The sequence below is a fragment of the Manis javanica genome, chromosome 12, assembly GCF_040802235.1.
Source record: "Manis javanica isolate MJ-LG chromosome 12, MJ_LKY, whole genome shotgun sequence".
Lineage (NCBI taxonomy): Eukaryota > Metazoa > Chordata > Mammalia > Pholidota > Manidae > Manis > Manis javanica.
In genome coordinates this window covers 26,733,768-26,751,566 of record NC_133167.1, presented here as the reverse complement: position 1 = coordinate 26,751,566, position 17,799 = coordinate 26,733,768, and the positions used below count along the sequence as shown (strand labels likewise).

The 17,799-nt window shown below is 38.0% G+C and overlaps 1 protein-coding gene and 1 long non-coding RNA gene across 3 annotated transcripts in view; one reads left to right on the top strand and one right to left on the bottom strand.

Moving 5' to 3' along the window:
• CPO (carboxypeptidase O) overlaps positions 1 to 17,799 on the top strand; it is a 62,521-nt gene that overhangs the window by 38,282 nt on the left and 6,440 nt on the right. For both annotated transcript variants that reach the window (XM_073218229.1, XM_036995010.2), the window contains exons 2-7: positions 9,556 to 9,655; positions 11,745 to 11,846; positions 13,535 to 13,639; positions 14,563 to 14,673; positions 15,770 to 15,860; positions 16,961 to 17,163. In XM_073218229.1, coding sequence (XP_073074330.1) covers positions 9,556 to 9,655; positions 11,745 to 11,846; positions 13,535 to 13,639; positions 14,563 to 14,673; positions 15,770 to 15,860; positions 16,961 to 17,163 — 712 coding nt within the window. The remainder of the gene's footprint in view (positions 1 to 9,555; positions 9,656 to 11,744; positions 11,847 to 13,534; positions 13,640 to 14,562; positions 14,674 to 15,769; positions 15,861 to 16,960; positions 17,164 to 17,799) is intronic.
• The window catches only part of LOC140844975 (uncharacterized), a 68,170-nt gene that overhangs the window by 46,625 nt on the left and 3,746 nt on the right, over positions 1 to 17,799 (bottom strand). The window lies entirely within an intron of this gene.

Below are 17,799 nucleotides of genomic sequence, written 5' to 3'. Positions count from 1 at the left end.
GCGTTCAGGAAACAGTTGCTTGTTTATAATCAAGAGATTTTTGCCTATGTTTTCTTGTAAGAGTTTTATGGTTTCATGACTTACATTCATACCTTTGACCATTTTGAGTTTACTTTTGTGTATAGGGTTAGACAATAATCCACTTTCATTCTCTTGCATGTAGCTGTCCAGTTTTGCCAATACCAGTTGAAGAGGCTGTCATTTCCCCATTGTGTGTCCATGGCTCCTTTATCATATATTAATTGACTATATATGCTTGGGGTTATATCTGGGCTCTCTAGTCTGTTCCATTGGTCTATGAGTCTGTGCTTGTGCCAGTACCAAACTGTTTTGATTACTATGGCTTTGTAGTAGAGCTTGAAGTCAGGGAGCATAATCTCCTTTGCTTTATTCTTCTTTCTCAGGATTGCTTCAGCTATTCAGGGTCTTTTGTGGTACCATATGAATACTAGAACTATTTGTTCTAGTTTGTTGAAGAATGTTGTTGGTATTTTGATAGGAATTGCATTGAATGTGTAGATTCCTGTAGGCAGGATGGCCATTTTGACAATATTAATTCTTTCTATCCCTGAGCATGGGATATATTTCCATTTATTGGTATCTTCTTTAAATTCTCTCATGAGTGTCTTATAGTTTTCAGAGTATAGGTCTTTCACTTCCTTGGTTTGGTTTATTCCTAGGTATTTTATTCTTTTTGATACAACTGTGAATGGAATTGTTTTCCTGATTTCTTTTTCTGCTAGTTCATCATTAGTGTATAGAAATGCAACAGATTTCTGTGTATTAATTTTGTATCCTGTGACTTCGCTGAATTCAGATATTAGATCTAGTAGTTTTGGGGTGGATTCCTTAGCATTTTTTTATGTACAATATCATGTCTTCTGCAAATAGTGACAGTTTGGCTTCTTCCTTACCTATCTGGATGCCTTTTATTTCTTTGTGTTGTCTGATTGCCATGGCTAGGACTTCCATAACTATGCTGAATGAAAGTGGGGAGAGTGGGCATCCTTGTCTTTTTCCTGATATTAAAGGAAAAGCTTTCAGCTTCTCGCTGTCAAGTATGATGTTGACTGTGGGTTTGTCATATATGACCTTTATTATGTTGAGGTACTTGCCCTCTATACCCATTTTGTTGACAGTTTTTATCATGAATGGATGTTGAATTTTGTTGAATGCTTTTTCAGCCTCTTTGGAGATGATTATGTGGTTTTTGTCCTTCTTTTTGTTGATGTGGTAGATGATGTTGATGGATTTTCTAATATTGTACCATCCTTGCATCCCTGCAATAAATCCTACTTGATCATGATGGATGATCTTCTTGATGTATTTTTGAATTTGGTTTGCTAATATTTTGTTGAGTATTTTTGCATCTATATTCACCAGGGATATTGATCTGTAATTTTCTTTCTTTGTGGTATCTTTGCCGGGTTTTAGTATTAGAGTGATTGTGGCCTCATAGAGTATGTTTGGAAGTATTCCCTCTTCTTCTACATTTTGGAAAACTTTAACCAGGATGGGTATTATGTCTTCACTAAATGTTTGATAAAATTCAGTGGTGTAGCCATCTGGATCAGGTGTTTTGTTCTTAGGTTATTTTTTGATTACCAGTTTGATTTTGTTGCTGGTAATTGGTCTGCTCAGATTTTCTGTTTCCTCCTGGGTCAGCCTTGGAAGGTTGTATTTTTCTAGAAAGTTGTACATTTCTTCTTGGACAGTGTATTTTTCTTGAAAGTTATCCAGCTTGTTAGCATATAATTTTTAATATGCTAATAATTCTTTGTATTTCTGTGGTGTCCATAGTGATTTTTCCTTTCTCATTTCTGATTCTGTTCATATGTGTAGACTTTCTTTTTTTCTTGATAAGTCTGGCTAGGGGTTTATCTGTTTTGTTTATTTTCTCGAAGAACCAGATCCTGCTTTCATTGATTCTTTCTAAGGTTTTATTCTCCTCAATTTTATTTATTTATGCTCTAATCTTTATTATGTCCCTCCTTCTACTGACTTTGGGCCTCATTTGTTCTTCTTTTTCTAGTTTTAGTTGTGAGTTTAGACTGTTCATATGGGATTGTTCTTCTTTCCTGAGGTAGGCCCGTATTGCAATATACTTCCCTCTTAACATGGCCTTCCCTGTGTCCCACAGATTTTGTAGTGTTGAATTATTCTTGTCATTTGTCTCCATATATTGCTTGATCTCTGTTTTTTTTTTTTTGGTCATTGATTATTTAGGAACATGTTGTTTAGCCTTCATGTGTTTGTGGGCTTTTTTGTTTTCTTTGCATTATTTATTTCTCATTTCATACCTTTGTGATCTGAAAAGCTGGCTGATGCAATTTTAAACTTTTTCAATTTACTGAGGTTCTTTTTGTGCCCTAGTATATGATCTGTTTTGGAAAATGCTCATTGTGCACTTTAGAAGAATGTGTATCCTGCTGATTTTGGTTGGAGTGTTCTGTAGATGTCTGTTAGGTCCAGCTGTTCTAATGTGTTGTTCAGGGCCTTTGTCTCCTTATTTTCTGCCTGGTTGATATGTCCTTTGGAGTGAGTAGTGTGTAGAAGTCATCTAAAATGAATGCATTGCATTATTTACCCCATTAATTCTGTTAGTATTTGTTTCACAAATGTAGGTGCTCCTGTATTGGGTGCATAGATATTTATAATGGTTATATCCTCTTTTGGACAGACCCCTTTATCATTATGTAATATCCTTCTTTGTTTTTCTTGTTACTTTCTTTGCTTTGAAGCCTATTTTGTCTGATACAAGTACTGCAATGCTTGCTTTTTTTCTCCCTATTAGTTGCATGAAATATCTTTCTCCATCCCTTCATTTTTAGTCTGTGTATTTCTTTGGGTTTGAAATGAGTCTCTTGCAGGCAGCATATAGACAGGTCTTGTTTTTTTACCCATTGAGTGACTCTGTCTTTTAATTGGTGTGTTTAGAACATTTACATTTATGGGGGTTATCAATAGGTATACTTATTGCCATTGCAGGCTTTAGATTCATGGTTACCAAAGATTCAAGAGTAATTCCCCTACTATCTAACAGTCTAATTTAACTCATTTAGTATGCTATTACAAGCACAATCTAAAGGTTCTTTTTTTTTTCCTCCTTTTTCTTCCTCCTCCATTCTTTATATATTAGGTATCATATTCTGTACTCTTTATTTATCCCTTGACTGACTTTGGGGGTAGTTGATTTGATTTTGCAGGTGCTTAGTAGTTAATTGTTCTACTTTCTTTACTGTGATTTTATTTCCTCTGGTGACAGCTATTTAGCCTTAGGAACATTTCCATCTATAGCAGTCCCTCCAAAATACACTGTAGATATGGTTTGTGGGAGGTAAATTCTCTTAGCTTTTGCTTATCTGGAAATTGTTTAATCCCTCCTTCAAAGTTAAATGATAATCTTTCCAGATAGAGTATTGGTTTGAGGCCTTCAGCTTCATTGCATTAAATATATCATGCCCTCCCTTCTGGCCTGTAAGATTTCTGTTGAGAAGTTTGATGACAGCCTGATGTGTTTTCCTTTGTATGTAATCTTTTCTCTCTCTGGCTGCTTTCAATATTGTGTCCTTATCTTTGATCTTTGCCAATTTAATTATTATATGTCTTGGTGTTGTCTTCCTTGGGTCTCTTGTGTTGGGAGATCTGTGCACCTCCATGGCCTGAGAGACTATCTCCTTTCCCAGATTGGGGAAGTTCTCAGCAATTACCTCCTCAAAGACACTTTCTATCCCTTTTCCTCCCTCTTCTTCTTCTGGTACCCCTATACTGTGAATATTGTTCCATTTGGATTGGTCACATAATTCTCTCAGTATTCTTTCATTCCTAGAGATCCTTTTTTCTCTCTGTGCCTCAGGTTCTTTGTATTCCTCTTTAATTTACCTTCCATTTATCATCTCCTCTATTACCTTTAGTCTGCTTTTAAATACCTCCATTGTATGTTTTATTTCAGATACTGTATTCTTTCATGATTGAATCTCCATACTGAATTCTTCCCTGAGTTCTTGAATATTTTTCTGTACCTCCATGAGCATGTTTATTATAATTTTTATTTTGAAATCTTTTTCAGGAAGATTCATGAGGTTGATTTCATTTGAATCTTTCTCTGGTGTATTTATAATTTTGCTTTGAACCAGTTTCCTTTGACGTTTCATGTTTGTATGTGGCAACCTTAGTGCCCAGAAGCTCTACTCTCTGGAGCTGCTCAGCCTCTGGAGCAATGTTGAGGGTTGCAGGGGTCCAGCACTGATGTTGGGGGGAGGAAAGATGTTTACTGCTTCCTGGCTGCTGTGCCTGTCTCCACTGCCAGAAAAAGTGGTCCAAGCCCACAGGTGTAAGCCTCTGTGCTTTGTGTTCCTAGCTGCCATAGGTGGGGCCTCCCTCTGGCTGGCCTGACACCAGGGCAGGGGCTGCTTGTTTGCAAGCTGGTGCTGTCCATCCAGCAGGAAGGCACAGCAGGCTGGGTATCATGGTCGGGTCCTTGGAACTGTGTAGCCAGCCAGGGGGATGGAGTGCCTGAAGTTCCTGAGAGTTCCCAACCTGCTGGGCAGAGTGCTCCTGAACAATTTTGCCCACCTGTCCTTTCTCCTGAGCAGCAAGCTGTGTGCAATCCCTGCCCCTTTAGCAGCCCTCTTGCTGTTCGGAAGTCTCTCAGACTGCCTGCCTTTCTTTTGTCCCAGAGCAGCCAGATGTGGATCCCTGTTTTCCACAAGCAGCTGGAATCTCAATCTCTCCAAGTATTTATCTATAATATATTTATCTGCCTATCTTAGCTTTCCAACCCACTCATCTCCAGAGCACCATGCAATGTAGGTTCATGCTCCCAGAGCAGATCTCCAGGGCTGGGTGTTCATCAGTCCTAGGCTTCCATCCCCTCCCCACTCCATTTATTTTCCTCCTGCTGGTGAGCTGGGGTGGGGGAAAGGCTCGGGTTCCACAGGATCACCACTTTGGTATGTTTTCCTGTTTCTTAAGGTCTGCTCTTTTCTCCAGGTGTGTGCACTCTGGTGCAACCTTCTTTTCTGTTGCTTTTTTTGGATTACTTGTATTAACTATATTTTCATAGTATAAGTGGTTTTGGGAGGAGGTTTCTGTCTCACCTCTCATGCCACCATCTTTAATCCTCTCATTGTTCTCTTTAGATAATCCTACCTCATTTTCATTTGGACAAGGTAAATAAAGTAAAACATACTAAAAAATATAATAAAACATTTAGAATTTTGAGAATAAAGAGCTTCTATTAAGTTCAAATTATTATTATTAATATTTGTAATAAAAATAATAAATATGTCTCTAAGTTTAAAATCATGGTATTGTGTAGAGAAATTGATTTCTGTTAAAGTGGGTAATTGCAGTACACGGTGCTAAATGAACAAGATTAAACAATTAAAATTTAGTCAGTCCAGTTATTGTGGGTACATAGACATGAACTGAACTTGTTTTAATTAATTCTATCAAAATATTTTGTATTTTGGTATTATTTGAAGATAATGCCAGTTAGATGGCTAAATTATTCTCCAGGTAATTTTTATTTTTAATATAATTATAGATAAATAGGGTTTTTACTTTGCTTTGTTTTGAACAACTACTACTGTTTTAACCTTTATTAAGCATTAACTAAGTGTCAGAAATTGTGCTCATTATTAAACATAGATTGACTTAATTCTCATAAGAATCCTTTGAGAAGGTATCATTCTCTTCTTACAGATAAGTAAAATGAAGGCTTAAGAAAAGAACAAATATAATACCATGAATGTTCAGGGGGAAACAAGTGGGAAAATAGAAAAATATCATTGTAACACTAGCTAATTAGATCTCTAACATATTTCCTTGCAATGCAGGGTCACTATCCAAAAGTTCACACACCAGCTTCTCCAAAAGCTCACATCCTAGTGCTATTAACATAACAATCACTCCAAACACATTTGTTGGGTAAGTGAATTATTAGTTAGTATGCACTCATAATGAAAATATAACCCATTTCTTGCTTAAATAGTCTTTTAGTTAGGGAACTAAAACATTTGTCAAACATTTGTGTGGCTTTGAGATAGCGTACTACCTGTATGACTTATTGCCTCTGCGACCATTTGCAAGTTATTTAGTTCTTTTTGATGTCAGTTTCCTTATTTCTAAGACATGGATGATAATACTTGGTAGGGTTGTAATAAGAATGAGGTGCATGAATGTGTTCTCTTAGGTGCTGGCATAATATCTGGCATAGAGGAGAAGCACTGAATAGTTTTATTAAACTCTCTGTTAAAAGATAAATCATAAATGGTCTATCTGAATAGGCCTATATCTATTAAACAAATGGAATCAATAATTAATAACTTTCCATAATAGAAAGTTGGGTTCACTGATGAATCCACAAAACATTTAAGGAAGAAACTATAACAATTATAACAACCGTCTACGATCTCTTCTTAGAAGATGGAAGCAGAGGGAATATTTCCTGACTCATTCTGTGAGGCCAGCATTACCCAAATAACAAAACCAGATGAAAACATTTGAGAAAAAGAAAACTACAGACCAATATCTCTCATGAACATAGATGTAGAAATCCACAACAAACTATTAGCAAATTGAATCCAATAATGTATAAAAAGAATTATACACCACAACCACCTACTGAGATTTTTCCAAAGTATGCAAGGCTGTTTTAACATTCAATAACCAGTTAATGTAATCCATCACATCAATTGGCAAAAAATGAAAAAAATCACATAATCTCCAAAAAATCTACTATAAACATCATACATAATGGTGAAAAACTAGAAGCTTTCCTTCTAAGACCAGGCAACTACTCTCACCACTGCTTTTGAACATTGCAGTGGAAGTCCTAGCAAATATCGTAAAACAAGTAAGGGAAATGAAAGGTATATAAGTTGGGAAGGAAGAAATAAAACTGTCTTTGCAGGTGACATGATCATTTATGTAGAAAATCTGAAATAACTAACAAAAAAACCCTCCTTGAATTAATAAGCAATTATTAAGCATGGTTGCAGGATAGGCCAAGGTACAAAAGTCAATCCCTTTTCTATATACTAGCAATGAGCAAGTTGAATTTGAAATTAAGAACACATTATCATTTACATTATCACCCCCCAAAATGAAATACTTAGGTATTAATGTAACAAAATATATAAAATTTATGAAGAATTCTAAAAAATTCTAATGAAAGATATCAAAGAAGAATTAAATAAATGGCGGGATGTTTCATGCTCATGGATAGTAAAATGACAACATGCTCAATATTGTCAAGATGTCAGTTCTTTACAACTTGATCTATAGATTCAATGCAATCTCAATTAAAATTTCAGGAAGTTATTTTGTGGATGGTGACAAACTGACTGTAAAGTTTATATGGAGAGATAAAAGATGCAGAATAGCCAACACAGTATTGAAGGAGAACAAAGTTGGAAAACTAACACTAATCAACTTGAAGGCTTACTATAACACTACTTGATTACCAATAAAGATGGAGCGGTTTGATAAAAGAATAGACAAATAGACCAGTGGAACAGAATAGAGCCAAGAAATGGACTCACATAAATATAATCAAATGATCTTTGACAAAGGAGCAAAGATAATGCAATGTAACAAAGTAGTTTTTCAACATATATTGCTGGAACAACTGGACATCAACATGCAAAAAAGAAAAGTGAATCTAGACACAGACCATACACCCCTCACAAAACTTAACTCAAAATGGCTTATAGATCTAAGTGTAAATTGCAAAAATATAAAACTCCTAGAAGATAATACAGGGGAGAACATAGATGAACTTGGGTACAGTGATGATTTAAAATACAACACCAAAAGCACAATTGATGAAAGAAATAATTAACGAAAGGGATTCTATTAAAATTAAAACTTCTGCTCTGCAAAAGACAATGTCAAGAGAATGAGAAGACCAGCCAGGCAGACTGGGAGAAAGTATTTGCAATAGACTAATACAGGACTGTTATATACAAAATACACATGGAGTCTTAAAACTCAACACTGACAAAGTAAACTGATTTAAAAGTGGGCAAAAGATCTGAACAGACACTTCACCAAAGAAGATAAATTGATGGCAAGTAAGCCTGTGAAAAGATGTTCGCCATCATGTCTCATTAGGGATTTGCAAATTAAAACAATCAGATACCACTGCATACCTAATACAATAGCCAGAATCCAGAACACTGACAACACCAAATACTGGTGAGGCTGTGGAACAGTGAGAGCTCTCATGCATTGCTGGGGGAATGCAGAATAGTGTATCTGCTTTTGAAGGCAGTTTGGTAGTTTCTTACAAAACTAAATATACTCTTATCAAATGATCCAGTAATTGTGCTTATCGGTATTTACCTAAATTAACTGAAAATTTATGCCCATACAAAACTGTACTCACAGATATTTATAGCAGCTTTATTCATATTTGCCAAAATATGGAAACAACCAAGAAGTCTTTCAGTATGTAAAATGGATACATAAACTGTGGCACTTTCAGACAATGAAATGTTATACAGCACTAAAAATTAATGAACTACCAAGCCATGAAAAGATATGGAGGAAAGTTAAATGCATATTACTAAGTGAAAGAAGTCAATATGAAAAGTCTACATACTGTATGATTCCAACTATATGACATTCTGGAAAGGACAAAATTATGGAGACAGTAAAAAGATCGGTGTTTGCGAGGGGTTAAGGGGGTGGGAAGAGTTGAATAGGCAGATCGCAGAGGTTGTTTAAGGCAGTGAAATTATTCTCTGTGGTACTGCAATGGTGGATATTCCAAATCCATAGAATGTACAAGACCAAGAGTGAACCCTAATGTAAACTATGGACTTTAGGGGGAAAACAATGTGTCAATATAAGTTCATTGATCGGTAACAAACGTACTACTGTGCTGTGAGATATTGATAGTGGAGGAGGTTGTGTGGTGGGGGGGACATGATGTATATGGGAACTCTATTTTTTGTCCAATTTTGTTGTGAGCCAAAAACTGCTCTTAAAAAAAGTTTATTATTTAAAAAGATAAACCATTGCATAAAGATTAATTCTTACCACTGTATGCAGTACAGTGGTTAATATTGCAGGCTCCTCAGTCAGACTGTCAGGATTTAAATCCCAGTAACACTTCCTGTGACTTAATGTCTTCTTTTCTGAAATGGAAGTATAAAGAGTACCTAGGTCATAGTTTTTAAGAGAAGTGAATGAGATTTAAATTGCTTAGACCAGGGAGTCTCATATTTTAGTTCAATAAATCTTAGCTATTATATTTTTTTACAAATTTCAAAGTTTCAGCTACAACATCATATTGAACTATCCTAGCCTCCCTGCAAGACTGGAATGGCTGTCCTCATTCTACAGATGAAGAAACTGCAGTTCAGAGGGACTCAGTGGTTGCCAAGGTCTTACAATCACAAAGTTGCAGGGCCAAGGCTCCAACAACTGGCTTTTGTCCTTCAAATTCTGTACACATTGCTTTCTACTACCTTTTTCATCAAGTTTCCAACCCTCTTGATATTTTGTTTCTTTCATTGTTTTTTGTCTACTTTCGTCCCTTTGCAGATCCCAAGCACAACCCAGACGAGAGGTTGTGGATGAGACAGTGAGTCGGGGGAGGAGCCTGGAGACCTATTCCTATACCAGGTATCACCCCATGGACGAGGTGAGCAAGGACACATGGGATGAGGGGTGGGGGCTGGTAGTGGTCATAGCCTACATTAGGATGGGTAAGGGATAACTCCCTGTTAAAATCCATGGGCTAGAGAGGCTCAAAATGTAAGGCTGAGATTTGCCTGTGCACTGACTTCAGGGGATTCCCAGACATCACCACTTGATCCCTACCATTGAAGCTATGGTGATATAAAAATCCTGGTGATATAAAATAAAAGAAAAATCAACAACAAAAAGGAAAAGGAGGGAAAGAACATCCCAACCAGTTTTGCGCATGTGAACATGAACCAGAACTAACCCTTATTCATGTTCATCAAGTCCTTAGCCAGTTTAAGCAGGGCAGAACCAATGTGCATGTGGGCGTGGGACATGGAATGGAGAAGCCTTCTGGCTGAATCATATTTAGCTGGAAATGTGGCATATCTTGTAAGATGAAAAGACACGGGCAGAGGTTATTAAGAGGGGAAAACTTCTTTTTCAAAGAAATTTGTATTGCTATTGAGATAAGATTAGTGGTTTCTGGAACTGGATACAGTAAAAAATCAGCTATTAAATATGCACATGTGTTGGGGGAGTTGTGTGTGTGTGTGTGACATCATGCAAAACTTTTCTTAAAGTATGACTTTCTAAAGTTAATTTATAAAAATAGAATTGTTGGGTTAAAGAATATATACTTCTATAAATGCACAAGTTGTCCTCTAAAGAGGCTTTATCATTTATTCACTCAGCATTTTTTTAAAAGTACAGGAAAGAATTTATATTTTCTTCTGTGACAATCACCCAAAAGTACTAAAGATTCTAATATTTTGAACAAGATGCAGTAAAGCCCACAGAAAGCTTATGCTCTGTTATCAGAAATAGGCCACACTTGGCTTGACCTTGCCCTGTGACCTTGACCAAGAAATTTAACCTCTTTGATCCTTGTTTCCTCATCTGTGAAACAGAAGTAGCAGTACTTATCTTTACTTATCTTGCAGCTTTATTGTGGGAGCAAGTGAAATAAACTACATTGCCACTGATTAAACAATAAATAAACAATTATTGCTGCAGTTGCTATGCCCTGCTATTTGTAACTCTGCCAAGGCTTAAGGCACCAGCATCTGACCCAGTCCCACCACAGGAGCACACACACAAAGCCTGTGTAATGAATTGCTATTCTTTTTGGTTAACAGGACTGAACTGAAAATACACCCACTTAAGTATTATTACTGCTAAAATAACGCATTTTATCTTCAGATAGTCCATGCTAAAATGAATGTTGGCTGAGATACAAAAACTTTCGCATACAATATTTTTTATCTCAGATTAATTATTATTATTTACCATAACTCTTATCATTCAGATATTTCAACTACATAGAAACTGAATGTGGGAAGTATCTTATCACATGCAGTTGATTGTCTTAACACATCTTATGTTTATGAATTCCTATGCCATTTAGCCTTATAGAACCCCAAATTATTGACTTATAGGAGAAGGTATAAAATCCTTCCTTTCTAAGCATGGAGTAAGATTTGTAAGTAAATCAACATCTATTCAAGTGTAGTACTCCATTAAATCAAAATGATTAACTTGGCTTTGATTTAGAAATGTCTGCTGGCATGTTCTGTGAAGGGTGAATTCAGCTATTCTCTTATTTTGGATCCACTGACATTAGCAAAGGATATTGTTGAGATTCCAAAAGACTGAAGAAGATCCCACAAAATAATCCCAACTGAAATTTCTGGCATGTTTGAGTGCCTCTTGGAAGTCTGGAGGTCTGGTGGCCATTTGAAGGATGTGTGATGGTATGATGTTCTTGAAGTGTGTCAGTGGATTCTTGAAATTGTTAATTCTCAATAACTTATTTGTAAAATTCAGTAGAGTGTCCTAAGATGGTGAAGAAGAGTAGATCTTTACAGAGAATGGGAAGAGGGCAGTAATAATGCCTTGGTTTAGTCTTCTAGTTTGTTTAGCACAGAGCTGTTTTAATGTAGAACAGAATACAGAGTTCAGTATCTTAATGAAGAAACAGTTATCTAAATTAGAGGCAAGCAAATGGTCTTCTTATTGATAACCACAGTCCTCCCTGGCTGTTTCAGATCTATCAGTGGATGAGACAGATAAATGAGAAGTACAGGGACGTGGTGACACAACATTTCCTAGGAATGACCTATGAGAACCAGCCCATGTATTATTTAAAGGTGAGTGAGAAGGCTGAGAATTACCTTGGGTGGGGTGAGGAGTCATCTCTCCCACCCAATCCAAGGGTATTTGTTTACCATTCAGGGGCTCTAATCAGAAATATGGACAAGGTTCAAAGAGGCAGTGCAGGCCAACTTTGCCTTTTCCCTGCAAAATGGGTTTTTACAATTCAAAACAGATGATTACACATTAATCATCTGGGTGGAATCAAGTTCTGGGATAAAGAGAATCTGAATGGGGGAACTATGGGCTAGGATTTAAAAATAGTAAGGCCTAGATGTGGAAGAGCTCATTCCTATTTTTCTTCATACCGGGCCTAAGTACATGCCCACTAAGAACGTAGGATCATGGAAGGTTCTCTTTACTTATGTATTATTACTTTTTTCTTTTAGCCTCAACCATTTTCAAAGCTGCCAGCATCATTCCTAATAATAATTGTGCATGGCATCATTCACTCAACTCTTGGCTCAATGCTATTCCATAGCCAATAGATTTTTTTGTAGTTGTAGGTAACTCAAATTTGGGGATGTGACTGTAAATGAACTTCTATGCAGTAAGTGGTAAGAGGGCCATGAACTAAGTAATGCTATTTTCCAAGGAGCTGAGTGAATGATTGGTTGATACGGTAAGCATGGGCAACTAATAACCTGGTTTTTGACTGGTACATCAAACTCTGACCCGAGTCAGCCAAAAAGACATCTAAACATCCTCTGCTCAGAGTGTATTTTAAGGAATAGAATTGATATATAATAAGGAAACAATGAACATAAATGTATAACCCATATGCATATACTCATAAAAGTGGTAATTAAGGTAAAAGGTGGATTGGGAATCATGCTAGTAACTTTGAAAAGAAGTGAGGCTAAAAGAAAAAGTTCCCTAAATATGATGGATCCAGCCCTGTATTAATCTCAGTTTGTAAATTTCTCATAGATAAAGGGGGAGAACCTTCATGATGAGCTCAGCTCCCAGTGGCTTTGAATGAACAGTGGGAGTCCAGGCCATTTACCTCCCAAACAGACGTGACTGTTACACACATGTGCGCAGTCACAGCCTCTTCTCCATCACAGAGGATCCATAATTGCTGGGTTCCTTCCTACCCACCCGACGCCTCTGAAAGAGGAGGAGGTCTTCCTGGAGTTAGACCGAATCGATGTATCAGAACCACCGATGGGGAAGGAGGAAAGTAGACTGGGTTGACTGGGAGTGGAAGAGTTTCTAAGGGGAGGGGAATTTAATGAATTTAATAAGTATTGCAGGAGATTATGTACTTGGATCCATTCACAGTTTCAAGAAATTTAAGTGAAGACTAAGATTCATTTTGAACTGCTTGAAGGGTACCTTTTGTGCACTTTACCATTCTAAGTAAACCCTTTATGGTGAGGCTTTAGAAAGTTCATAGATAGTTAGCCTCTGTTTTCTGGCTTGGGGATTTCTGCCTTTACGTATAGATAGGAAATAATTTAGGGTATAGGGAAGACCAGGCTTTGGGTGAGGGATATGGGGAGTCTGCACTCAGTCCTTGGAACACCAGCCAAAGTAATTGACAGGAGAGTTCAAGTAGCCTAGGAAAGGGCCCTGTTGGTGGGTATCTCTGCCAGCATCCTTGCCTCATGCCTGGAACCACAGTGTGGAGGAATAAAGGAGACTAAGAAACCTGATAACTTTGCATGGATGTCCCCTCCAGATCAGCCAACCATCCAGTGATACCAAGAAGATCATTTGGATGGACTGTGGAATTCATGCCAGGGAATGGATTGCCCCAGCTTTTTGCCAATGGTTTGTGAAAGAAGTAAGTGTCTTCAGCTTCCTTATAATAGTTAACCATCCCACAAATTATCTGTCAGTTGTAGCTATTTAGAAAGCGTGCTTCTCTCTCACTTGTTGGCAATATAACTCTCTACTGAGCTACTCCTCACCCCAAGGGGAATGGAATTAATAAGTAGCTTCACGGAGAAAAGAGTTAGGTATTCTGATCTCTTCTTAGCGGATACAAAACCATTTTTCTTGGAAGGTAAACATGTCAAAATGTAGGAGAAAAATATATCTTGAAAGTCAGAGATGAGTGAATCCTGACACTGCCTTTTTCAAATAGTCTAGGGCAAATTTTCTAAAACCAGGGCCCCTTGTTTTTCACCTGCAAAAGGAGTATGAAATAATTACTGCTGGGGTCTGCTGTGTGGATTCAGAGATTCAGCATGGGGAAAAAAAATCAACATGGGGGAAAAAAACCAGCACGATCAAGTTTTGCATATTACTTCCCCCCTTCCGTTGAGGGAATAAGGAACCTTTAAAAGGAATATCATACTTTTTGTGTCTGTCTTTTCAGAAACCTAAATATAAAGAAGCCCACAAAAAGTAGTTGGCAAAGTGTGGTTCCTAGACCAACTGCATCAGCGTAACTGGGAATTTGTTAGAAATACAAATTCTTGGACTCCATCTCCCCACCTTAGACCTAGTGAATCATGGGTGGGGGTGAATCTGGGAGAGTTGGAGCCAGGCAGACTGTGTTTTAACAAGTGCAGGTGATTCTGAGGCACACTGACTTTGAGAACCATTACCATAACAAATATGACAGCAGAGGCGGGGTTAGAGGGCTGGAGGGTAGAGGTCTGGTGTTACAGGCAGTTAATTGCCTTTGTAATTAAGTTGAAAATTAAGAGAGGAAAGACCTCTGCCAGGATCATTCCAAATGTTTCTTTCTTAAATTTCCAGATTCTACAAAACTACAGAGACAATCCCAGGATAAGAAGGTTCCTTAGAAACCTGGATTTCTATGTGCTTCCAGTTCTTAACATAGATGGTTATATTTATAGTTGGACAACTGTAAGTACAGTTAGTTGGTCCTTGGATGAGTTCATCTACTAAATCTTGACTCAGATTCATTATCCTGCCCTCAGTTATTACAGAAATGTTCTGTGGCCATGTAAAGAAAGAAATCCTGTTTAGGATAAAAATCAATTTAATATTTTTAACCTAACAATCTAAGTCAATTTAGGATTGAGAAAACTGAGGCCCTTTTAGGGTTGAAATCCAGTACATTTTTTTTTGGCCTGTTTGTTTTTGACATATTCCCATTTTTCGAGCCAGACTTAACTTTTCTTCAACTCCATCTCCTTAAAGTTTGTGGATTGCCTGCCACCATTCAGGATCCTATTGGTATAAAATTCATATAACACCTTAGGTTTGAAGCATAAGGGACACCAATGATGTATAAATTCTAACCCAGCTTTTATTTTTCACTGTGATCATTCACATGGGGCAAACATCTCATAAAGATTTTTATTTAGTAGACAACACCCTCTTTGAAATGTGTCTAAAGCACATCACTCCATAAATGAAACCTGTTTCTACAGAGTTTCCATTCCCCACTCCCTCATTGCTCCCCCAAAGGCCCTTATTGGGACCCCTTTCTCTGCAGCAGCCCTTTGGCCCAGTGTGTGAGTCAAGTCCTTCCCTATGAGCTTGTTAGGAGAAATTCTTTCTCGCCATCTCTACTTATCAGTCTCTTGCTCCCAGAAATGTGCAGCCAACCATCTCTGGTACACTTGGAACTGCCTTTTCCATCTGGCAAACTATTTCTCTTTCATCCTGTATCACTGGGACCTAAAAAATGACTCTCAAGCTTTCCCTGATTAAGCAGATCACATCCACCAGGCGCTGCTAATCTGCTCATGAAGAACAGACCAAACCACTCCCTCCAATTTGATGGCTTACATCTATGTACGCTTTTGGTTGTGCAGATGGTTGCTAGTCCATCTGCAAGACTAACTATGACATGCACAAGCTTCATAATGTTAAAGGAAAGTTCTTCCAGACAATCCCAGGAATGGTTTTTCATGGTTGAGGACCAGCCATCATCACTAGCACTGTGATTTGTGACACTTTTGAATGGCAACCTCCTGGTGTTCCTCTGTTACAGGATCGACTTTGGAGGAAATCCCACTCATCCCATAACAATGGCACATGTTTTGGGACAGATCTCAATCGAAATTTCAATGCATCCTGGTGTAGTAAGTACATGTTTGGTCGATAAATTGATGGAAAAAAAAAATGGAGCCGAGAAGCTAGAGAAGAAGCAAATTACTAGGGCTATAACATTTGAAAATGAACATGTAATTTTGTACAACTTTCTGGACTTCCTGATCAGAGTTCTCCCTCCAAAGATGATACTACCTATACAGTAAGAGACAGCACCACTGCAGTTCAGGATGCTCTTCAAGTGAGCCTGGCTGAACAAGGGTAAAGAAGACCTAGGCAGGTGTGAATGCATCTCAAGTTTGTCTCTGTTTTTAAGTATATCAATTATCATAAAGAAAAGAAAAATCAGAGAATTATCTTTGCAGATTATTTTGTAGCAGAGGGACAGAGGGACAGAAGACAAACATTTCCTTGTCTGGAGGGCATTTTTGTGTTTCTGAAAGTCAGCATGCCTAGTGAGTTGGAAGCAAATAAAGAGTTGGGAATGGTTAAGAGCAGTGTGGGTAACACCAGATGGCAAGGGTTAAAATTCAGGCTTGGTGGCTGTGTGGTTTTGGAAAAACTGATTCATCTCTCTGCTCTAGTTTTCTCTTTAAAATGTGGCCCTTAGTCATACCAAATTAGTAGGTTGTCATGGGGATTAAGTGCAGAGCCACTAGGAGGGGCTACCACAGTGTCCAGCATGTGCAAAGCACTCCACCCATGGTCCTTATTATTATTGGAGAGGAGGACAGACTAATTAATCCTTGCAAAATAGCTCTAATATGACTGAGTAAGAGACATAGGCCAATCAGACTCCATCAAAGCCTGACTTAGAAACCCAAGAACTGGTTCCCAGACATACCCCATGTTAAGTGAAAATGTACTGAAAATGCCATTTCATTTTGCATCCTCCTTCTCGGGCCATGTAAGTGTGGAGTTTGTTTCTAAATCTAAATGTCAGCCCTCCTGACTTTCTGAGTTCCTCCTTGAATGACTACCAAGCTGACTAATTTAACCAGAACTAACTTAGATGAGCAAGGGTAAGCCCTGATTCCACACACAGATTGCCCTAAGCGAGGATGACCCCTTGCCCTCTGTCAGTTCTAAACTGGATCATGATGCCTTCCTTGTGGTTTCCTGCGTATTCCAGGTATTGGCGCATCTAAAAACTGCTCGGATTTAACATTCTGTGGGGCAGGACCGGTCTCTGAACCAGAGACCAAAGCTGTTTCCAGCTTTATTGAGAGCAAGAAGGAGAACATTGTGTGCTTCCTGACCATGCATTCATATGGGCAGCTCATTCTCCTGCCTTACGGCTACACTGAAAATAAAACAAGTAATCATGAAGAACTGGTAAGATCGTAGCACCAAAGCCTTTAGAAGAGCCTCAGTGGGACCCCTGGCTTCCTTTCCCTGATTTCTATTTCCAAGCTTTTGGCTCCAAGCCCCACTTTGTTCATTCTGCTCTTCCTTATTTTCCTTCTCCTGCTTTTTACATCTTGCCAGATGCCTGCTGGGAAGGCTTCAGGTTAAATGCTGCTTTACCTATGGTAATTAACTACCTGTTTCGTGAAGTGTCAAGTTGGGAGACATCTTAGGTATTCGTCTATAATATAAATGAGATGATTATGTTAATAATCTGCAGGAATGCACTTTCATTTCTGTAAATTCTCCTGAAGCTCCGTTCAGCAATTATAGCTTTTGAACCATGCTTTAAAGAACTCGCCAGCTGTTCGTGGAATATGGCATATCTAAAATAACACAGCTAAATAATATCTGCTCTCTTCTCTGCTAACACAATGCTTTATTTTCTCCTAAACTCTGCCTCTAGTATTTGCCGAGGACTATTTGTAAGGGGAGGTGCCAATGAGTCCAGCTGGGCAGGGAAAGTGTGCTCTGTCTTACCAGATCTCTGAAGTTGTGTTGGCTCAAGCACTGGGCAGAAATGCTGAAAGGTCTCTTTGCCCTTTCCTCAGCCTCCGGACAATA